This window comes from Sapajus apella, unplaced genomic scaffold, assembly GCF_009761245.1.
Source record: "Sapajus apella isolate SASKATOON/1434 unplaced genomic scaffold, GSC_monkey_1.0 scaffold56, whole genome shotgun sequence".
Classification (NCBI taxonomy): domain Eukaryota; kingdom Metazoa; phylum Chordata; class Mammalia; order Primates; family Cebidae; genus Sapajus; species Sapajus apella.
The window spans coordinates 7,043,779-7,067,192 of NW_022436996.1; the positions used below are offsets into that span (position 1 = coordinate 7,043,779).

Genomic DNA, 23,414 nt, shown 5'->3' on the forward strand with positions numbered 1-23,414 from the left:
CACACCTGTCAGCTCTCCACACCTGTCAGCTCTCCACACCTGTCAGCAGCTCTGTGCACCCGTCAGCTCTGCACACCCATCAGTCAGCTCTCCACACCTGTCAGCTCTGCGCATCTGTGAGTCAGCTCTGCGCACCTGTGAGTCAGCTCTGCACACCTGTGAGTCAGCTCTGCGCACCTGTCATCTCTGCGCACCTGTCAGCTCTGCGCACCTGTCAGCTCTGCACCTGTCATCTCTGCGTACCTGTCAGCTCTGCACACCTGTCATCTCTGCACACCTGTCAGCTCTGCGCACCTGTCATCTCTGCGCACCTGTCAGCTCTGCACACTTGTCAGTCAGCTCTGTGCACCTGTCATCTCTGTGTACCTGTCATCTCTGCACCCCTGTCATCTCTGCACCCCTGTCAGCTCTGTGCACCTGTCAGTCAGCTCTGCGCACCTGTCAGTCATCTCTGCGTACCTGTCAGCCATCTCTGCGTACCTGTCAGCTCGGCACCCCTGTCAGCTCGGCACCCCTGTCAGCTCGGCACCCCTGTCAGCTCGACACCCCTGTCAGCTCTGCACCCCTGTCAGCTCTACACACTTTCCAGCCAAGACTTATATCAGCCTGAACCAAACATCCTTCCCATGAGTGTAAGTTAAGGCCCTGGAGTCCTAAAGGGTTTAATGTGAGACGGCAGAGCTCCAGCCTCAATGACTGAAATTTGAGTTAAGAGAAAAATAGAATCAAATCACAAGCACCTGATGCCCAACAAGTGGGGGGTGTTCCTTCTTAACCCCAGAGGCCTCGTGGCCTGGGCCTGGCAGAGCATTCTGCTCTTCACTCCCTGGCTACCGTGAGCAAATTATTCCCTTCTCCCGTGTCTTCTAAGAATGGAGAGAGTACCTGCCTCACAGGACTAAGGGGCAGCTCCCAGCACATAATAGATGCTTAACAAATAGTAGGTCCCTCTCTTCAGGTGAGCATTCAGCTGTGGCCTGTCCTGGCAGAGCCCAGAAGAACACCTTCTGAAGCGGTGGGAGCAACCGAGTTTTCTGATGGAATTCACCAGGTCTTAGCACTTTGATTATTCATCAGGTGACTGAGGCGAGAGGGCTGTGGGTTCCACAGGGTCCCTGTGGTTCCCTTGCTGCTGCAGTGTTACTGGTCCTAGCTGCTGGTTCTGCCCCACCTGTCACTCATGGACAGGGTCTGCTGTCTCCACCACCTGGGCTCCCATGGCGGTTCTGCAGCTGCCACCTTCTGAAGATCACGGGGTGTGTCCGTACAGTCTTCCTCCATCGTAAATGTCCCCCTCGGTGCCCCATAAGCCTTGCCCTCTGTGCTCTGGCACAGGGGAGGTAGGGAGAGAGCAGAAGAAAAGCAAAGCCAGACTTAGGTGTTTGTTTTGATTTTATTTTGCGGGCAAGGTATGTGGTGGCATTTTACTGTTTAATGTCTGCTTCTAGGGAGTTTGCCATCTGCCTGGGAGTAATGGCTGCAGCTCATTAGTCACCAGCGAGCTAGAGCCTGGCTGTGCAGATTCCAGTAAATAAGATAACAGATGCTCGGCGGGGCTGCGGGGACACAGCCAGCCCATGGGCTGCAGGCGTGGCCAGGAGCTGCCTCACCACTGTGCTGCAGGAGTGCAACTTTCAGGGGTTCCAGGCAGCCCAGGGTGGGCCCTGGAGTGGAGGGCTGTGGAATTGGGGTCCCCTGCTCTTCCCCAGCCCGGCTTGCCTTTTCTTTTTGGTCCTGGGCCCCTGGAGTCTGGGGGCTCCTGGGACCGGGTTTGGCTGCTGCTTGGAGACAGAATCAGCTGCAGAAGCCGGACTGAGGATGGTGAGAAGCAGGACGAGCCTCAGAATGCTCGCGGGCTTTTCTCTTCTCATCCCCCAGACAGCTGATGTGTTCAACCTTAAACCAAGACATGCTTGCTCTGCACGCTGCGTTGGCCAAGTCACATTCAGAATCGTGTTTTAACTGGGGGTGGAATTGGAGCTGACATGTGAGCATCTGGAGGTGTTCTAAGGCTTTTCTGGAAGGTCTAGGGTCTACTTTGCTGTTGTCAGAAGAGAGGAGTGGGGCGGCTTGTGTGAGAGAAAAAGCGGAAAGAAAACAAAATATGATCTTCGCTTGGTGCAAGGAAAATGCACAAGACCCCAGGAAACCCGGAGCCAGTGAGCAGTGCCTCCCGTGGACAGTAGTGGCTGTGGGGCTCTTTCTCGGGGTGCACTGCTGTGTCTCCTACCCTGCCTGTGGCTCTGGGGAGGCTGACACGGAAGCTCTAGCACTTTCCCAAAACCGTAGCCATCAGACAGTTAAATCCTTCCTTCCTGTTCCACTCGTCAGGAAATGTACAGAGACACTTAGAAATATTTTCACCAATAAGCATCCAAAGAGTGATTACTGCTTATTCAAACAAGTAAGTAAGAACGAGAATCCTTTATTGCCATTTCCCAAATTCCCCGAGGCTTTCTAGTACCTGAGGCTTTTTCTCCACAACTTTGGCAGGAAATAGGCGGCTCTTGAAGGGCGAGCTTTCTGGATAACGGAGCATCCCCCTAATAAACACTGCTTGGTTTGGGCTCAGACAGCCTGGTTAGTGTCCCCACGTCAGAGCCGAGAGTGAGCTGGCAGGGATCCTAGAGGGGTCCTTAGAGGGGTGTTTGCATCTTAAGAGTGAGCAGGAATGATACGCTTTTAAGCCCAGAAGACGGATGTGAAGACAGAGTTCTTGTGCTGAGAAGGCGGTGGGGGGATCCGGCAGCTCCCCAGGCGGGGCGACCATCACGACTCTGGAATGGGGCCCGTTCCGACACCTGCCGCGGAGTGCAAGGGTTTCTGACGATCCCCGCTGCTGATTCCGCACCCATCTCGGGGTCGGGTGTGTGGGAAGAGGCCGGGCTGGCCTAGGATTCACCTGTTTTGAAAGCACAATTGCTGAGATTCCAGGAGCCTGCTTGCCCCTCTTGAGATCTGCCCTTAATGTTAGGCCAAGGCCCAAGCCAGGCATTTACGAAGGATGGCCAAGCCTGGCTGGGAGCCAGCTGCAGGCATCTGCCACCACCTCCACCCTCTGAGTCACCCCACACTCATCACTCGAGGCGCAGAGCCCTGAGGCATGTTCACTGGCATCTTCCAGCACGAGCTCCAGGGGGATGGATGGTTGGAAGGAAGGGTGATCCGAGAGCGGGCAGGAGTTGGCGGGGAAGAGAATCGTGCTTTCAGCAGACCTGGGTGTGAGGTGCTTTAAGTGCCTGTCTGGGGCGTTCGGATTTCCAAGGCTTTGGGATAGTGAGCCTTGGATGCCGGCCCAGGGCCCTCGGGGGTCTCACAGGCTACAAGACTTGTAGCTGCCCCTCCCAGGCTGCCTGGAGGCCGGGCCTCAGGCCGCGCAGCCATCTGTCCTGGTTCGCCTTGGAGGAGAGACTTCGGAGGGAGGGGCTTTCTGAGGCCTCTAGTTTTTTTCTTTCCTGTTCCCCTTCCTTCTCAAAGCCCAGCCTAATCCATGGGAGCCATCTCCCCGACTGTCTCCTGAGTGGAGAAAAAAGATGTCCGCGGGTGGCCCAGGGCCCCTGGTGTTTGTCCAAGCACTCTGCAACCTGCAGTAGACTCCCTTGCTATGGAACACAGTCCTGGGGCTCGCCCACCTGCTGAATGCGCGTCACCCGGTGCTGGGCTGTGCCTTTGTGCACTTCAGACCGGCTCTGCAGGAGACAGGCCTCCTGTTTCCCTGCTGCTCTTTCATCTAAAGAACAAAATCATGGGCCTTCTGGCCTAAGGTCCAACTGGTCATTGAGTCGAGCAGTTTCCCCTCAAATCATTTTCACTCATGAAGGGAGATAAGTAAATCCTTGTGCAATTGCAATATATATATATATATATATATATATATATATATTTTTTTTTTTTTTTTTTTTTTCAATGAACTCCAAATGCCAGGGCACTGTGGTTCAGCCAGCTGTGCCTTCTCTGGAATACTGTCAACAGACTAGAGTCCTGCCAGACGCACTTGACAATGAAATCAACCTGAGCATCACCCGGTCCCTGGTGCTGGACTCTGTTGGCACCACTTTGAGAAAGTCCGGAGTGCAGTGAGTGAGGACACTGGGAGACGGTGGGGACCCCAGGCCGCTGTGGCTCGGGCTCTGCACGTTTAAATATCCACCGTCTTCTGGCTGCGCGTTGGTCCCTGTACTTACTTGGCCAGAGGGAAGGGGCTAGTTTGTGGAGGGGGGTTAGGGAACCATGGCATCAGCACCCCCCCGCTCCAGGCCGTCCCCCGCAGGCTTCCCCAGCATTTCTTCTCCAAGCGGTTTTTCCGTTGGCCATCGTCTCTACCGCACCCAGATGTATCTCCTCTCTCCCCTGTTGGGTCGTCTTCTGAGAGTAGCTATCGAGTCACCCACCAATTCAGAGAAGGGTTCGGATGGATGAGTCCTCTCTCCTGGCTTCCTTTGGAATGCTGCCTTGACCCAAGTGCAGGGGCAGGGAGTGCAGGAACACGCAGTGGAATCACTTGTGTAGGTTTGGGACGCCACACCCTGCTGGGACTTCCCTGTTGGAGGACCTGGGCTTTTGGCGGCTAGCAAATCATTCTTCCTGCCTCCGTGGCAACCACGCATCTAAGCTGGGTTCGGGAGGTGCGGCGCCGGCCATTTCAGATCATAGGTGGGGAAGACAGCACCCCGTGCCCTGATGGGTACGTGTGCCATGGTGCTTTGGCATCAACAGGCCATTTGAAACTGGAGAATTCTAGAGAATAAAGTATGACTATCACCCACAACACAGCTGCTTCCTGAAAATTCCACTCCCACAGCACAGAAAAGCACATGGCACGTTCCAGGATTCCTGATGTACGCACTTTCCCCCTGTTCTGCAGGTTGCTTGTGTTTCTTCCCCCACCCCATGGGTCTGGTGGGGGTTGACTGGTCACTTTTTGGTCAGCTTTACTGAGGTATAATTTACATAAAATAAAACCCATTGATTGACAGTATATAATTAGGTGGGTTGTTGTAAATGTGCACTGTCATGTGACCACCACCACTGTGTGATCTAGAACATTTCCACCGCTCCAGAAGGTCCCTCTGTCCCTTCCCCACCTCCACTTTAAGGCCTGAGTGTGGGTCCATGTCTTACCTTTGCATACCCCATGTCCAGCACAATTCCAACCCAGTAGGGACACAAGTGATGTTTAAATGAGTATGTTAGGAGCACTGGGTTTTGTTTTTTTTTTTTGTTTTTTGTTGTTTTTTTTTTTTTGAGACAGAGTCTCACTCTGTTGCCCAGGCTGGAGTGAAGTGGTGCAATCTCGGCTCACTGCAACCTCCATCTCCCGGATTCAAGTGATTCTCATGCCTCAGCCTCCTGAGTAGCTGGGACTACAGGCACACACCACCATGCCTGGCTAACTTTTTGCATTTTTAGTAGAGACGGGATTTCGCCATGTTGCTCAGGCTGGTCTCGAACTCCTGAGCTCAGGCAATCTGCCCACCTCAGCCTCAAAGTGCTGGGATTACCAGTGTGAGCGCCGTACCCAGCGGGCTCTGGCATATTTTAAAAATCCTCCCAAGACTCCTGTTTCCTCTCATTGATCCTAAGTTTTGAAAGATTGTCCACCCAAGCATTTGTTAATTAGTAATTTCTTCATTTAGTCACCCTGGTACCAGCCTCCCTGATCAGCATGAGATAATCAGCGTGACCAAAGTTGTTAAAATTCCAGCTGAAAGCAGAGACGGGCTGTTCTCATTTGCCTGTGCAGTCACGGGTGAAACGTGCAATTTCCTTTCACTCCTCGAGTGCCTGTGAGCACTGCAAGAGCCTCCATTCTTACATTTTGTTCTCTCTCACCCTAGACCAGAAATCGCCAGCCTTCGTCACTGCCCTTTGCCTTTTTCTTCTTTCAATAATAAATGGGGAAGTTAGCCCTTGAGCAATTTAGGAGCTCTCTCAAGAGCACTGCAAAAGGCTTTCTCAGTTTATAGGGATTTTTCTCTGTCCCAAGCTGTTTTTTGTTGTTGTAGTTGTTAAGACAGAGTCCCGCTCTACCGTCAGGCTGGAGTGCAGTGGTGCAATATTGGCTCACTGCAACCTCCACCTCCCGGGTTTGAGCGATTCTCCTGCTTCAGCCTCCCGAGTAGCTGGGACTACAGGCATGCACCACCATGCCTGGCTAATTTTCGAATTTTGAGTAGAGATAGCGTCGGCCAGGCTGGTCTAGAACTCCTGACCTCAAGTGATCAGCCTGCCTTGGCCTCCCAAAGTGCTGGGATTACAGGCATGAGCCGCTGTGCCTGGCCTATCCCAAACTTTGTCACCAAGGATTCGATGTGTCCCTTCATTCTGCCTACCTGAACTCCCTTTCACATGCACGTTGGGGAAGGATCTTGGCGAACCTGAAGGTAAAGTTGAATCTGCCTCTTTCCCCTCATCAAAGCTCTGAGAAGGAAGAATCTACGACGTCCCGGGTTCCGGAATCACAGCATATTGCCCCTAAGCTCAGTTAAATATTTGAAAGTGATAACTCATGTTTCCAGAGGAGTACCATGCATCACAGTCTTGTCTTTGTTAACTCATATGCATTGTGTGTTTCTATACTTGTAAATGTTAACTTATTTTCCCATAGGAACTCCCATGATTCCCATGTTTTAGATTAAAAAACAGAAATGAAGTGACTTTCCCAGGGTTCCATAGTCTCAAGATCACCTATGGCTACATAACAAACTACCCTAAAACTTAAAAATATGATTTGCAATCATCTTTCATGGATTTAGGGGTTGTCTGGCTCAGCTGAGTTCTCACTGGGGGTTCCCCTTATTTGGAGAGTCAGATGGTGGCTGAGCCCGGCGCATCCAGAGGCTCCTTCACTCTCACATCGGGCCCCTGGGCTGGTGGTGCAGATCTTTCTCCAACCATGCAGCCTCTCCACGTGGCTGGCTTGAGCTTCCTCGTAACATGGTGGTCTTGGCGCAGATTCTTAACGTGGCAGCTGGTTTCACCTGGGCCAGATATTACAAGAGATCTAGGAGGAACTGCAAGGTTCCTTCTCACCTAACCCGGAAGTCAGGTGGTATGGTTTCTGCTGCATTTCTGTTGAGCACAGCCGCCCAAACTCAAGGATGGAAGAACAGACTCACCCTCAGAGTAGGAGTCAGTACATGCATGCCGGGAGGACTGCATTCCTAGTGGCTGTCCTGAGGGCCACCTACCCCATGAGCCATGTGCCAGCCATGCCTTGAGCTGCTTCCCCAGCGGCTTTCAAACTTTGACAATGAGCCACGGGAAGGAACTTCACAGCATGACCTGGTTGGATACACACAGCCAGAAAACTCCTGGAGCTCTGGTTTGTTCTATGAACAGCAGCTGCAACAAAACCTGTTTGTCCTGCGTGGATTTCATGACCAATGTCCTGCTCGTAGTTGGAGAAACGGGGTTCCACACGATGCTGCCTCAAGTGCCTACTCTGTGCTGTGCTGGAACACCCCAGACTAAAGAAAACAAATGTCAATTTGGGTTACACAGATGCCACTTCTCACCAGTCCAGCAGAAGTCCAGAAGTTGGACAAAACGATCTGTTGGTGAGGCAGTGGGGGAAATAGACTCTCTCCTACAAAAGAATATGCCATGGATACCCCCAAATCCCTACGTTCTGATATTGAAAGATCTCCCAGATATGCGAGGCAGCAAGGCATGGAGCAAAACAGGGAAGAGGCAGGGAATATCCTTTGTACCTGCACTTGCCTAAAGCAACCCTAGCTGTCTACACAACTGAAAGTGGTTCCTCTGGGGACCTGGCATGGTTAGGCCAAGGGTCGGGGAGGGACTCTTCCATTCTAGATTGTTATGTTTTGACTTTCGAATCCTATGAATTTACTTCTGATCAAAAAACAAAAGTTGGATAACATAGCCGTTGCCGTCAGAGTCCTCACAATCTACACAGAGACACAATTTATATGTAATAGCAAATGGGTAACACCTGAGTCATCTTAAATTCTCAGGCATTAAAATGCAGTGGAATAAGATATTACCTTCAACTGGACTGCTCAGAAATGTTGGTGTAAATCTGTGGGAATCAGCTAGTTTTTGAAGAATGAGTAGGATATAAATGGGTGAGAGAAAAAGGGTCAGAGGGCTAGAGGTAGGAAGAAATGGTGTGAGCCACTGCTGCTCAAATTTTGTGACAAAGAAGGCCCCATTTGAAGGGAGAAAACTTACTGATGGCTGTGCTTGAACTCCAATGTGATAAATATCGCCTTAAATTCTTAAAGTGTTTTTAATCACAAATCATCGGTGTCAAGGAATTCCGGCTCCCCAGCTGTGCCTGGCCACCTTTAAAATCGCTTATCTTAGCCAGGCACAGTGGCTCGCGTCCATAATCCTGGCACTTTGAGAAGCCGAGGCAGGCAGATCCCTTGAGTTCGAGACCAGCCTGACCAACATGGTGAAGCCCCATCTCTAATAAAAATACAAAAATTAGCCGGGCATGCTGGTGCACTTCTGTAATTCCAGCTACTCTGGAGGCTGAGGCAGGAGAATCACTTGAACCCAGGAGGTGAAGGTTGCAGTGAGCTGAGATTGTGCCATTATACTCCAGCCTGGGCAACAGAGCAAGACCCTGTCTCAAAAAAAAAAAAAGATTGCTTGTCTATGATAAGCTTAACCTTGTGGGAATCCCGAGCCCCCAGTTTGAGGGAAGCTGGTGTGAGGTGATTAAAGAGGAGTAGAGGGTGTCACGAGACAGCGTGCAGGTCAGGGGGCCAGCGCAGAAGAGCAGTGTGGGAGAAAGGAGAGGGTGATGCCGATGCCGGGTCATGTCCTGGGGTGCGCTGAATGCCAGGCAAGGAATTGGGCACCTTCTTCTGCAGGTAGCAAGCAGCCACAGAAGGTTTCAGCCAGCAGGTCCCTGTTGAATGTTCATTCTTTTCCCTAAGCTGGGCACGCAGATAGCCTAGGGAGAACTCGCCTACTGTGGTATTTTGGTTCTACCCTTTAAGCCATGAAAACAGGGCAGTGCAGACTAAGCGGGGACCAGGTGGGCCGGGGGAGCACCCCTATGAAGCTTCGGTTTTCCCTCCACCTGTGGAGTTCCCCTGTCTTCTTCATGGACCTCTCCGAAGACTGTCTCCCACATTCGTTTGAAAACAGATCTTTGGGAAATGTTGGCACCCTTGGCCATCCTGGAAGGTCAGAGTCCACTCAGTTTGGGCACGAAGACCTGGGACGTGGCAGCCTCGTGTTGCACAAGTGGGGGATGGAGGGGCGTCCCTGGGCCTCGTAAGTGCAAAGGGCAGAGGTTCGTGATCCACGGGGCTTCCAGGATCCACCGGCGAGAACCAAGAGTGAAACCAGAAGCGCCGGCAATGCCAGGGACAAACTACCCAAAGGGGACAGTCCTCTGGCTCTAGGAATGTCCCACGGGACCTGACCCAGAATCTTCTGCGCTTTCTCCATGAGAAAGAAAGATCCCAAAGCCTTCTGAGAGGGTGTAGATGGCACACGCTGAGGCCACACTCAGGGCAGAGCCTCTTCCCCGCTCTCAGCAGCCACCAGCCCGGCAGAGCGGCCAGGCTGTACGGGGACTCCATCCTGCACACGAGGACATGAGTCGGGGACACCTCAGTGACCAGGCCCTGCTCAGGGAGGGGTCCAAACTCTGTCCTCAGAGATGACGACTTTTCACCCCATTCCTAGGACGTGAGAGGCAGGCTTGCTGCTTTTTCTGTTTTGAAAAAACAAAGCCGCAAACAGCCCCCTGTGTTTTTTGTACCTGACTCCCCACCAGAACAGCGGCTGGTCTGGAAGTTTCTCCTCCCCTGGTGACTGGCCTCACATCTCAGCAGTTTTCTTCCCCTCTCCTCCTTATATAACAAGCCCCTCTAGAACAGAATGGGTTTGTTAGCAGCAAAACACTAAAAATAAGAAAACCTAGCAGATTCCCTTGCTTAGGTTCACTGGTGCCATGATTTGCAGCCTTGGGTCCCCAACCAAGAAACTCAAATTTTCCTGCACCGCGTGGTCTTCCCGATGAACCAGCGGCCCGGGGAGCCCTGTGAGGGGTCCCCCAGCCCCAGACATTCTCAGGCCGCCTGGTGCCTGCAGCTGGTCCCTGGGCTCCATCCGGAGCCCTCTGCTCTTGGTCCTCATTGCCCCAGCCTGGGGGCTGAGGGCCTGGGACTGAGAGATGGGGACCTGGGTTCCCAGACCCTTCCCCCCACTTCCTTGCTGCCAAGCTCCAGCAAGATGTTTAATCTCCAAGTGCCTCTGGTCTCATTCATCTTCTTGGTCTGAGTGTTGAGCCTCAGACGGATCCCATCAACCTCCTGACCCTGGGCCTGGGAGCATGGCGTGCACCTGCTCCTCTGTGTTCTGGAAGGAACTGGAGCCATGGACACAGGAAGAATTGACCTCTCCCACTCCTGTTCCCTGGTGAACCAATGACCTCCAGCATCTCCGAGGAGCAGGGTGGGTGGTCCAGGTCTGGCGTGATGGGCATTTGGTTGGCAGATGGAATTGAGGCCATCTCTGGCCATTGGCTGCTATTGCTTTTTGAAAATATATAGTAGATTTGACTTTTGAGCAGTTTTATGTTTACAGAACAACTGAGCAGACAGTACAGAGGGTGTCCATCTGCCCCTCCCCGGTCCTGCAGCCCATCCCAGTTCCCCTGTTGATGTCGCCTTGCCTGAGTGTGGCACATATGTTACCATGGCGTCTCTATTGATACCTGACCGTTAACCGAAGTCCACAGCCGACATTAGGGCTCACTCTTGGTGTTGTACATTCTGTGGTTTTGACAAATGTGTGATGTCATATGTGTGTTGTGTGTCCACTACGACACTGTCATGCAGAGCGGTTCCAGCACCCTAGAAATCCCGTGTGCCACCCGCCCGTCCCTCCCTCCCCGCCCAAGCCTGACTGCCATCACTTCCTTCAGCATTTTGCTGTGGCTGTCCTGGGGCCTGAACACAGGTAGGTGGCAGTGACTGGCGCGGCCCTGGGGTCCACCTGGTGTGAGAAGGAGCAGTGTAGTTGTGGTGCTGGAAGGAGGGATGGGCTGGAACATAATTTGGGTTAGGAAGGGCTTGGAGGAGCTGGAGGGGTCGAGTCTAGACACCTGTCTCCGTTGAGGAAACTGACCACCAGAGACGGGAGGCGACTTTCAAATGACGCAGCTGGTTAGGCAGAAATCTACATCCAGGCCTGCCTCACAGAGCGCAGAGGCTCCGTGTAGCTTTCTAAATAAGAGTTAAACTTATAAAAAGACCAAAAAGTAAATTTTTAAAAGAGCTGGCAACATGGCTGTTTTGAGTGTTGTGAGCCTTTTCCTGAGGGAGTCTGGCCAGTGTGAGGTTCTGTGGAGTGGCTTACCTCCCAGGCGCCTTCCGGTACTACCTGGGAGCTGCCTGCAGTGTGGCCAGTGTGGCCCTGGAGGTCTGGCCTGGAAGGGGGAGTGGCAGACACCTTCTCCCAGCCTGGCTGGTCTCCACGCATCTGCTGCTGGCTAGATGCTGCCAGTGGCACCGGGAGCCCCGTGGTGCAGAGCATCCGCGCCTGTCAGTCTGGAGGACGGGACAGGTTCTGTGGCTCCTGGGACGTTCCTGGAGCAGCTTCCACCTGCGTGCCGGGATCGCAGGCTGAAGGGCTCTGGGGAAGTAACAGATTTGTGCACAGTGAATGCCGCCGGAAAGGGATTTGGAGCACAGGCTTTGTCCTGGAGACGAGATGCAAAGGTGTCCACAGAACCCAGGTCAGAGCATAGCCTTGTAGAATGATGACATTTGCTGTGTGCCCAGTAGAGCCAGGCCTGTGCGAGGGACGGCCAGCCCGTTGCAGTCCTGTAAGAGTTCCCGTTATTGGCTAATGTAGTGGAGACACAAGCTAGAAAGCCAGAAGCAGCTAGAAGAGCATGATGTGATTGAAAGAGACCTTGCTTAGAAGTTGCAAGGCCAGGATTTGGTTCTGGGGGGGTTGCGGCTCTACCTTGTGGCCTTGAGCAACTTGCGTGAATCTCTGGACATCTTACCCCACCTGAGACACAAGGGCCTTGGAGAGTGTCTGAGACCATTCCCATCCTAACACTCTGTGACTGCCCGGGTCCCTGGGTTTAGGCGCTGGAGACGAGGGTGTCCGCAGCAGGCCTGGGCTGGTTGGGAACAGCAGCTGACGGGAACCGCTCAGCAGGGGGTGGGATGGGGGGGTTGTCCCCAAGGGTGTAGCTGCTGTTCTGGGTCTGGAGGTGGCCTGGGGACACGGCCAAGCTGCCCTGCAGGTCAGAGGGCCAGGGGAGGAGCAGATGGGGGGGTGAGTGGTGAGGAGACAGGGAATTACCGCATCCTTGAGGTAGTAAAGAGATGTGATGTTCTATGTTCTTAACTCCATGCATATTTCTGGGTACAAAGTATGGAGCAGGGTCAGAGGGTGTCAGCCCAGAGAGGAGGACAGATGGTACACATTGCTCTGCACTTCTGGTTGACACCTTGGGGACAGGTCAGCTCGTCTCTGTTCTCTGAAATCTACCTGTACGATTTCAAAGCTCATCTAATGCAGAGTTGTTCAGACATTTTCACCCACCACCCAATAGGAAGTATATTTTATTCAGGCCGGGTACAGTGGCCCATGCCTGTAATCCCAGCACTTTGGGAGGACGAGGCGGGCAGATCACAAGGTCAGGAGTTTGAGACCAGCGTCGCCAACATGGTGAAACCCCATCTCTACTAAAAATACAAAAATTAGCTGGGCGTGGTGATGCGCACCTGTAGTCCCAGCTACTTGGGAGGCTGAGGCAGGAGAATCACTTGAACCTGGGAGGTGGAAGTTGCAGTGAGCCGAGATCGCGCCATTGTACTCCAGCCTGGGGGACAGAGCAAGACTCTGTCTTGAGGAAAAAACAAACAAACAAAAAGTACGTTTTATTCTATGTGTGTGTGAATCATTGAGAGACAGGCTTCACACAACAATGCGATGCATTCTTTATTCTGTTTCAGTGTTCGGTGGTTGTGCAATGCACTAAATAGATTTCATAATCCACTGACGAGTTGGGACTGTCAGTCTGAAGAGTGACGCCCAAATGCCCTGGGAGTGGCTGGCTCGCTCCAGGATGGAGGCGAGGGTGAATGTGTGAAAGCTCCTCTATTCACCAAGCTCGGCGTGGGACGCCTGGCTTTCTGTTCAAGCCCATGGTATTTCCTGCTTCCTCTGAACTCCCTGGACCTTTGGTCTGTAATGTGCCTGGCACAGAGCGGGTGGGTGAAACAAGACGGAGTGGAAGGAATCCTTGGATGCTGGTAGAAAGCGTTCGGGAAGAATCTTTCGCTGTGTGGCTCTGTAAATAGGGACAGTTGAGATTCCAAAAGCGCTGAGTTGAACACCATTGAGGCCTCAGCTCTGGGCCAGACCCCAAAGCCACACTTGGGTAGCTGTTTGGGAGCAGAAATGAGGTCTCTGAGTCCTTGTTCGGTGGTGTCCTCTCTTGCACAATGTCCTCCTATGTAGAGGAGGGCATGTCTCAGAGCCAGCCAGCAACTCTGTGACCTTACAAAAATGTCCCCTGGGTGTACAATTGTATTGGAGTTCGTGGTGTCACTCCTGCAGTTTGTCTTCAAGTGATAACGAAAACCACTGGATGTGTACCCCGCGGGGAGCACCAGGCAGCGGTGGGGGTGGGGGTGGGGGTGGCAGGAAGCTGATGGTGGAGAAGCCGCGGACCTGACCCAGGGCCATTGGGGCCTGAGCGGCAGAGGCCAGGCCAGGGCCACCTCCCCTTCTCACCTCAAGGCTGGTTTTTCCTCTAAAGTCTGGGCCAGATGCAGCTGGCCTGGCAGGTGTTAAGGTCTCAGGGGCTTTCCCTTGAGTCATTAGCGCTCACTGAGGGCACAGCGCCGGGATTCGTTGGCGGCCTGGCATTTTATTTGTGAGTAAATAAAACATCCCCAGAACCCCCTGGCCTTTTCACACCTGTCTTGGTAGAATCATAACGTGGGAGCTGAAGACGGCTCTAGAAAGGAAGGGCTGTCCCTCCTTACAGGGCTGGAGGTAGCGCATGAGGACGTCATTCCCGTATCCCGAGGTCTTGCTGTTGCTTCCCCCTCTCCCGGGCTGTCCTCAGTCACTCATGCTTCAGCTTATGACCCCTCCCCCAGAGTCAGCTCTGCAAAGGGGAAGGACAGACTGGTGGAATCCAGCCCTGGGAGGAGCCGGCGAGCCGGGTGAATGAGACGAGGTCCTGGCTGAGACCCGACGGGGTATGGCAGGAGACGGACCCTCAGTGACAGGACAGGGTGACCAGATGCTGTGACAGACACTTGCATGACTGTGACCCAGCTTGCAAAGCTAGAGGATTGTCCCGCTCTCCTGCCAAGGCTCAGAGTTGAGGCTGGAAGGTGATGGCAGTGCTTTCCTGAACCTGTGGCTGCCCTTCACGTCCTGTGGACGTTCTTCCCTGACAGCCAAAGGAGGGTGTCTGGCCGTTTCCTGCTGTTCTCCAAGCACTGCCGGGATGACAGCCCTTCACACATTTGTCCCCTCGTCCAGCTGGGGCCTTTGGGTGTCTCACTGGGCCCTGGGCAAAGTGAAGGCTCCATAGTGTGCCCAGAGAGCCCACCTGATGACGGAGTGGACCCCATCCATCTGTGCAGAAAAGGCCGAGCGCTTCCAAACAGCGGGCTGCTTTTACCCTGGACACTCCCTGTGTCTGTCCCCATCAGCTGGGTGATGAGGCCCAGGGCTCTGTGCGAGGCGGGGTGTCCAGAGAAAGAGGACCAAGAGGAGAGGTCGAAGCATATAGATCTATTTTTCTTAATTTACATATATTAAGAAAATAATATATATTAAACTGCCTGTATATATTAAGAATATGCATGACCATATATTAAGAAAAGTATGTCTATTAAGGAGATATAATCACATAACATATCAATTATATAATGTAGATAACATGGTTAACATGTACATATTATCGTGTAATATGTTTATAAGAGATTTGTTAGAAGGGATTGGCTCCTGCATTGGTCGGAACTGGAAGGTCCCGAATCCACTGGGCAGATGGACTGGAAGCCCAGGCAGTCGATGCTGCAGTCACGAAGCAGAATTTCTCCTTCCGGAACCCTCTGTTTCCCCCTCAGGCCTGCTGGGGACTGGGGGTGGCCCACCCACATCACTGAGCGTGATCTGTTTCACTTAAATCACTGATTGTAGATATTAACCACATCGGCAGATAATCCCATGGCAACCACCTGGCTGGTGTTTGACTGAATCAGCGGGTGCTATGGCCTGGCCAGCCTGCCACAGAAAATGAATCATTACCGACTCCACGATGGGAGGTGGTCACTGGAGCTCAGCGCTCCCTGTCCCATCACATCCCCTCCCCTGTCCCCGGACTGGGACCTGGGGTGCCACCTGTGAAGACCACAGCTGCTCCAGATGGAGGCGGCAACCTGCAGCCCAGGCCACACCCTCCGAAGGGGGCTGGGAGGCCGCCTGCTGGTCCTGGAGGAGACAGCTGCGTGCGCCATGCCAGCGCACCCCCGCACCTGCATGCCCTTCCTCATGAACTGTGAGGTGACCCAGATCCTGTAGCTTCCACCCAACCTGCCCCTCAAGGAGGTGTCCCTGCCCCCAACTCCCTCCCAGTTACCACAGGCTGGACTCATCCTGGCCTGGGAGCAGCTCCCTGTAAGAGGCCACTCTGGGGCCCTAACTAGGAGGGGGCTCTCAGGAATCCCACAGCACAAGCCCCTGGGGTCAGGATGGGCAGGACAGCCATCCCCAGGTGCTCCGAAGAGGCACCGTTCGCCCCTGCACCGCGTCCTCAGCCGCAACATGAGGAGGCCAGTGGGGTCCCTCCAAGCTTCCCTGGAGCTCTGGTCAAGCACAGGCTGCCTGATAGGGTGGGGGGCAAAGAAAGGCTCGGCTGCCCTTCGCACAGGGAGAGAGCCGGAGCCTCTGGGAGCAGCCGCGCTGTTCCTCTTTAGAACACAAGTGATGAATCATCTTGTCTTTCAGCTTGGGAAAGGGATAAAGCAGCTTTCTAACTATAAGCAGGGAAGCCAGTGTCTTTGCAGAAGCCTCTGCAACCCAATCTCAGGCCTTGGTTGAGTATGAGCAGCTGCCCTAGCTTCCTCGGGGAGCTACATGAGGGTCCCGGCTGCCCTGGTGATGATGCCCTTGTCCTTTCCCCCGGCCATTGTGGTCAGGCCCCAGTGTGCCCTCGGCCAGCATCCCTCACCATCCCCAGCGGCATGGGGCCTTTGCTGGCATCCTCGTTCTGGTTTCCCACCAGCCTGTGATAAGAAGGCATGACGGCTCATTTTACAGACGGGATGTGGCGGCTCCTGGAGACTTCTGCTCCACAGAAGGCGTGACTGCAGGAGGATCGCGGCCTCCTGGGTACCCCAAGCCAGGATTCTGCTGCTACTTGGTTTTGAGCAAAAGGAGTTTCATGTCTGGTGCTGATAGGGAGCTAGGGAAGCCCCAGGTGGCCTTGGGCCAGACGAGGAACTGGGAATACAGTGAAGCCAGGGACTTCCTCAAAGCCAGTGGGGCTCAGGCTGCCAGGCCAGGGTCCTCAGCCTCGGCAAGCAGGGAGGGAGACCCCAGCCGGCTGTGGGAACCAAGACCACCAGGTGGGGGAGCCGGGGAGGAAGCATAGCCGCAGGAGTGAAGAAGAGCTGGATTTTTCTTTTTACGTCAGGAAGTCCCTCAGGCTGCAGCAAGAAGCTGCGGTGTCCTCTGTGGAAAGTAAGTGACCCTGGGACCTCTCTGAGGGTGGCGTTCAGGCCTTCCCGGGTCTGGCCACTGGCCCTCCCCTGCTGCCTGGTTCCAGTGACTCGGTATTTGTTCCTTATTTTTCTGAGAGTAGTTATATAACATGAATGTTTTTCAAAGGCTCCAATTGACCTGGCTCTGGTCACCTCCTGCCGCCCATCAGTACCAAGAATTGCCCGTTTGGTGGTTTCGGGGATTGCGCAAGGCTGGCCTGTCCGGAGACACCTCCCTGTGCCTCTCAGCAGAGGGGCCTGCCAAGGCCGTCACCACTTGGGGCGAGCTCCAAGCCACAGTCACCACTCAGCCATGCTCAGAGCCTGTGGGCCACTCCCCGGGCAGTGACTGAGGGCAGGCGAGGCGGGCAGGACACGGTCCAGGTGGGAACCGCGGGCTTCAGGCCGGTAGCTGGGGATGCCATGGGCAGCTTTCACGGGCTCACTGAGCGGCTGATAGAACCTGCTCAGCCCTCCATCTGACGGCCCGGGCCCTTGGGATTGAGGGAGCTGAACAGTCAGTTGAGAAGCCCTAAGGGTTAGAACCTCAGAAAAGGATCAAGATGCACGTTAAGATGGAAAAGCAGAAATGCTGCTAGGTCCAAGCTCTTTCCTTCCCCAACGGTGCGGCCCTGGCCACGGAGACCCCATCCAAAAGCCCTGCAGCTCTGAGGGCAGTGGAGAGTCTTTGGTGGTTTGAGGGTAGGAGGGAACGATTTCTATGATGAAGGCAGGAGATGAAAACACGCATGTCACTCTGAATCTAATGGCGTTCCTTCACAACGTTCCTGATCTCACCTGCCGTCCGGTTCAGTAGGTAAGAACAGAGAACGTGTGAGCTAAAAGGCATCTTCAGAGATTCTCTAGTTCAACGCTTTCATTTGACAGATGCAAAGCTGAAGTCCAGACATGCCCAAGATCCCCAGATCGCAGATTACAGAGCTGGGCTCTGGCTCAGCCCCAGCTCCCTCCCTGCTGCAGGCTGTGTTCTCCAGGGCCTGAGGGACTCAGGGGGGCTCGTATATGCCAGGGAGGGGCCCTGGACTCAGGGAACACATGGCCCGGCCGTGCAGATGTGCTGTCTGTGCTGGGGTCCGCTCAGCAGGAGTGGAGAATGCAGATCATCCCCGATGTGTTCCTTCCTCGGTCGGAATCAAACAGGAATGTTTGTCATGACCCTGATATTTAAGACCTCGAGTATGTCCTGAGGTGGGGACCATCGTGGGCCCCTGCCACTGCCTTTCTGTTTGTCCTGTACGTGCACTGTTCTCTGTCTTCTTTCTGGGGTATCCCAGCTGCATCAACAAGGGAGTTCTGTAAGACAAAACCTCAGAAACGCTGGAAGGTCAGAGCAGCATCTGATCGGTACACACTTAGCACCTGTTGTCAGGGCTGAGCTGTGAGTGAAACTGCCCCCATCCTTCAAGAATGCAGAAATTAGTTGATTACAAACATTAGAAAATCTGTGTATCTTACGGGGAAATATCGGGATAAGTAGGGGGCCGGGGGCCGGAGGAGTCCATGACTCCACAATGACAGCGCAACGTGAGGGACTGCATTTGGTGGCGGGAGTGTTTAGACTTTTCTGTTCCTTGCAACACCAGCATGAGTTACTTTTAGTGAAGAAGAACTCCAGGAGAAAGTTAGCATGGTAAGCTGCCTGGGGAATGAATCGTGGGACTGTGCAAATCCTCATGTATCATTCCTTCCCTCCCCTGAGGTTGCACTGTGCCAAGGATACTTTATGCAGAAAAGCTCTCTCTTTATAGCCTCTGGTACCAAGTTGTTTTTCTGTCACTGGAACTGAGCCGCTCCAAGGAGGTGACAGAGTTTCATAGAAAGCGTTCTGAGCTGGGAGCAGGTGCACCTGGTTACAGGCCATGCTTGCTACTGTCTGATTCTCTGGCATTGGACAAATGACTCAAGCTCTCTGACCCTCAGTATCTTCATCTATAGACGGGGATGATACCACTTGTCTTTCCTACTTGTACGGGCTGCTGTGAGGACCAAATGAGGCCACAGTCGGGAGGTTTCAGAAGGACATACTGATGTCAGATTAACAATGGCTCTGTTGTTAACACTTCACTTTTTTGTGATAGACTTTTGGCTTTTGCCTGGATTTCTACAGCAGGGAGGTGGATAAATGAGTTGCTTTTAAAGTCAGCATACATCTCAGGAATTCTCTCAAACTTGAGGCTTTTCTCTTTGGTCCTGATGCTTTCCTGACAGGTGACTATCAGTCCAAACCCTGAAAATTCACTTTTCTGGCTCCAACACATGTGGTCAAGGTCTGACTGACATTTTGTGCAGCGGATAAAAATCAGAGTGCTAAAGCTGTCCCTTGGCAGAAATCGGGACTTCAGCATCGCTTGGTGCTCAGCGTTACCCCCTAAATGTCCTCCCAGTCCCGTGAGGGCCTGACTGGCCAGCGGACAGGAAGAGGAAGTGAGGGACTAGAACCAGGAGTGTTAAATTAGAAATCATGTGAATGGGGCAAATCCAGGTACCTGAGCCTTCTGGTATGTCACCTGTGATGCCAGGTACTAAGTATTCTACAAGCCAAGAGTCTAGTTGCCATAGCTGCAGTTAGATTTTCCCACACCGGGCCCCAAGGTGAGTCACGTTTCCTGGTGAGCTCTGGAGATGGGAGCCAAGATTAGAACACTGGGACTTGCTGGAAGGTGGGGTTGGGGGTAGGGGAGCCTTCCAGCAAGGCCTGCCATCTGTGTCAGGGGACTTCCCTGCTAGACTTCATGACCAGCAGGCACACACACCTGAGTCCGGCAGCCACGCGGCAGGCCGCAATGTTGGGCTTGACGCGATGCTCTCATACTGACTCCGGTCCAGAAACCTGCGTGGGACCTGCCTCCGCCACTCTGGGCAGTTGCCTGGGGCCCGCGGGCAACCTGAGCTGGCAGCAAGCCCCGCACCCAGCCCTCAGCTCTTTTACACCGTCTTGACATGAGTCTCTTTAAAGCTCCCGGCCTCAGTTGTTAGAGCAGGATGCTGCTTAGGGTTGCGTGAGGAGCAAGTGAGGATTTGTGATAAAGCTTCTGCATGTGGAAACTGCTGTTGTGAATGAATGTTAGAGGGTAATGAGAATTTGAAACCAGGGAGGAATGTGCTCATTAAAATGGGTGATAAGAGACCCACCCTGGTCCCTTATCACGTCCCAGTGAACTGCAGCCACGTGTGGCCCGATCACTGGTCCGAGGCACAGACTCTGTGGCCCCCATGCTTGCTGCAGGCGCAAGAGGGTCCTTGGTTGGGGAGTTAATTCAAACACATCTGGAATCTGCTGCCTGCTAGGTATAGTACGAGGCCAAGAATTGAGAGGTGGGTAGCTTTCCTCTTGCCAGTGAATGGATACAAAGTCTAGTTAGAGAAAGAAACTGATAGATGAGTATAATACGGTGTCATGAGTCCTGTAATAAACGTATGTCTAAAGTACTGTGGGACACAGTCTAGAATAATTAATAAGAGATAGTTAATTCTGCCCGAGGGTGGCTCTTAGCCAGAGAGTGTATTTGAATTGGGCTTTGCAGGATACATAGGAGTTTACTTTGTGAACCAGGATTTGGGGGCGGGGACAGGAAGAGCAAGAGACAAGCTCAGAGGAAGGAAAGGGCTTGGGGTGTTTGGTGAATGGCACCAGGTGATTCCTGCATTGCTATGGGCAGGGCTCCCTGCTAGGGGCTGTGGACAGGACACTGGAACTATCCCTGAGTGGCTGAAGCGAAGTGGGAGCAGTTCACAGGAGGGGTGGATGGTAGCCATGAACTAAAGTGTCTGAGGAGTTAAGATAGTGTTCCAGGTGGGATGTCCATGGATGCACAGCTGTGTTCGGAAAATACAAACCACCTGCCTAGGCTGTTGCTGAAAGGAGACAGGAACAGAGAACATCAGAAATAAGGCTGCAGAGGCCAGCTAATCTGTGGGCCTGGGTTGCAGCCTGCAGGCCCAGCTGGGAGCTCCTGATCTTGGCTGATCCTGAGACTCCTCCATGGGAGGCAAGTGGCTCTCCATCTGGGCTGTGGTGGAATTTCCAATGCCCTGGCTGTACCATAGGCCAGCGCACGCTCCCCATGCTCCCCAGGTGATCTCTGGTGTGTCTCAGTCAGCCAGGCCTGGAAGCCATTGCCAAGGTGATGGTAGAGTGGCTGGGGCCTTAGCAGGGGAGCTGATGTGATGAGGCTCACACTTGCAGGGGTTGCTCCTTAAGCAGAGACTTGGAGCATAGATCCAAACGGGAAGGATGAATGATTTGGATAATAATCAGGTGGCCCAAGAGGGAACTTGGTGAGAGTGGGTGGAGGCCTGGACCCACAGGGCAAAGGTGCAGAGAGAATGGAATGGGTTAAAAAAAAAAAAAAAAAAAAAAAGGTTAAGTGCACAGAAAAATACACAAGGAAATGAAAGAAGACACAAATGAATGAAAAAAAATCCTATGTTCATGGATTGGGAGGCAATATTGTTAAGAGGTCAAGACCGCCCAAAGTGTCTACAGATTCAGTGCAATCCCTATCAAAATCCCAATGGCATTTTTTCCAAAAATAGAATAATTAGTCTATCCTAAAATTCATGTGGAAACTTAAGGGACCTTACATAGGAAAATCTTGAAAAAAAAAAAAAAGAACAAAGTTGGAGGTCTCACATTTCCCGATTTTAAACTTACTATAAGGCCACAATAATCAAAACAGTATGATACTGTCATAAAAAATAGACATCTAGACCAATGGCATAAAATGGAAAGTCCAGAAATAAACCCTCAGAGATGCAGTCAAATGACTTTCCATGGTCATGCAAAGACTATTCAATGGGGAAAGGACCATCTTTTCAACACGTAACGCTGGGAAAATTGGATATCCACATGTAAGAGAATGAAGTTGGACCCTTATGTTTATACCATATACAAAAATTAACATAGATCAAAGACCTAAATATAAGAGCTAAAACCATAAAATAGAAAACGCATAGAAGAAAACATAGGGGAAAGTGTCGTGACATTGAATTTGGCAATGATTTCTTGAATACAGAACCAAAAGCACAGACAACAAAAGGAAACTTAGATAAATCAAAGACTTTTGTACATCAGAGGACACAATCAGCAGGGTAAAAAGGCAACCCACAGAATGGTGGAAAATATTTGCAAGTCATGTATCTGATAAGGGGTTAATAACCAGAATATATAAAGAATTCTTACAAGTCAGGCACAATCAATTAAAAAATGGGCAAAGGAGTAGAAGAGACAAATTTCTATCTTAACTTGTCTATTAAGATAGACAAATGGCCTGAATAGACACTTCTCCAAAGATGATATACAAATGGCCAATAAGCACATGAAAACATGCTCCACATCACTTACTATCCGAGAAACGCAAATCAAAACCACAATGAGATGCCAGCTCACAACCACTTAAGATGGCTGTCATATAAAACAAAAACAGAAGATAACAAGCATTGGTGAGGATGTGGGGAAATGGAAACCCTTGTGTGCTGAGGGTGGAGAGGAACATGGGGTGGCTGCTGCAGAGAACAGTTGAGTGGCTCCTCAAAGAATTGACAACAGGATGACCTGATGTCCAGCAGTTCCACTTCGGGGCATAAGCAGAAAAGAACTGAAAGCAGGGTCCTGAAGAGGGATTCGTACACCTGTTATATTGGTTTGCTAGGCTGCCATAGCAAAGCACTACAGATTAGGTGGGGCGGCTTAAACAGCAGAAATATGATTCTGGAGGCTGGAAGTCTAAGATCAAAGTGTTGGCAGGGTGGTTCTTCAGGGGCCCCTCTCTCTGGCTTGGTGGCTGTCTTCTCCCTGCATCTCCATGTGTGGTCTTCCTCTTGTAGATGCCTGTAACCTAACCTCTTCCTACAAGGACACCAGTCATATTGGACTAGGGCCCACCTTAATGACCTCATTTTAAATTAATTGCTTCTTTAAAGACCCTGTCTTCAAATACAGTGGCATTCTGAGGCCCCCGGTGGTATGGACTTCAACATATGGATTTTTTTGGTGGGAAGGGAGACACAATTCAAACCACAACACTCATAGTTGCAGCAGCATTATTCACAGTAGCCAAGGTAGAAGCAACCCAAATGTCCCTCAGCTGAGTGCACAAGCAGAATGTGGTCTACTCATACAATGGAATATTATTCAGCCTTCAAAAGGAAGGGAGCTGCTGCACCCACTACCACATGGAGGAGCCTGGAAGACATTGTGCTGAGTGGAGTAAGGCAGTCACAAAAGGACAAATACTGTGTGATTCTACTTACGTGAGGTGCCTAGAGTGGTCACATTCAAAGAGACAGGAAGTACAAGGGTGGTCGCCAAGCCTTTGTTGGGGGGAGCTAGTGTTTGACGGGGACAGTGGTTTGGTGTGGGAGGACAGAAGGTTCTAGAGATGACGGTGGTGGCGGCTGCACAGCAATGTGAAGGTGTCTCACGCCACTGAACCGCACACTTAAATTTGCGGCAGATTTGCGGTTGAGACGGCAAATTTTATATGTATTTTATCACGACTAAAAGCTTTAAAAAGAAAGGTTAAGGATGCAGCTCTGCTCGATTTGAGTACGGCTGGGTGGGTTTCTGCCTGGTGTGGAAGGTCTTCACCAGGCAAGATTCAAGGGGAGAGAGGGGCGGGGCTGTTTCAGACGCAGTGAGCACGTGGTGGGCTCAAG

At 52.3% G+C, this 23,414-nt stretch overlaps 2 protein-coding genes across 8 annotated transcripts in view; one reads left to right on the forward strand and one right to left on the reverse strand.

Moving 5' to 3' along the window:
• Window positions 1–23,414, forward strand: part of PRKAG2 (protein kinase AMP-activated non-catalytic subunit gamma 2) — a 324,559-nt gene that overhangs the window by 63,077 nt on the left and 238,068 nt on the right. The window lies entirely within an intron of this gene.
• On the reverse strand, window positions 4,376–4,866 carry LOC116528016. The gene is given in 1 exon segment (XM_032245206.1): window positions 4,376–4,866. A coding segment is annotated over 1 exon segment (441 nt). The 5' UTR covers window positions 4,817–4,866.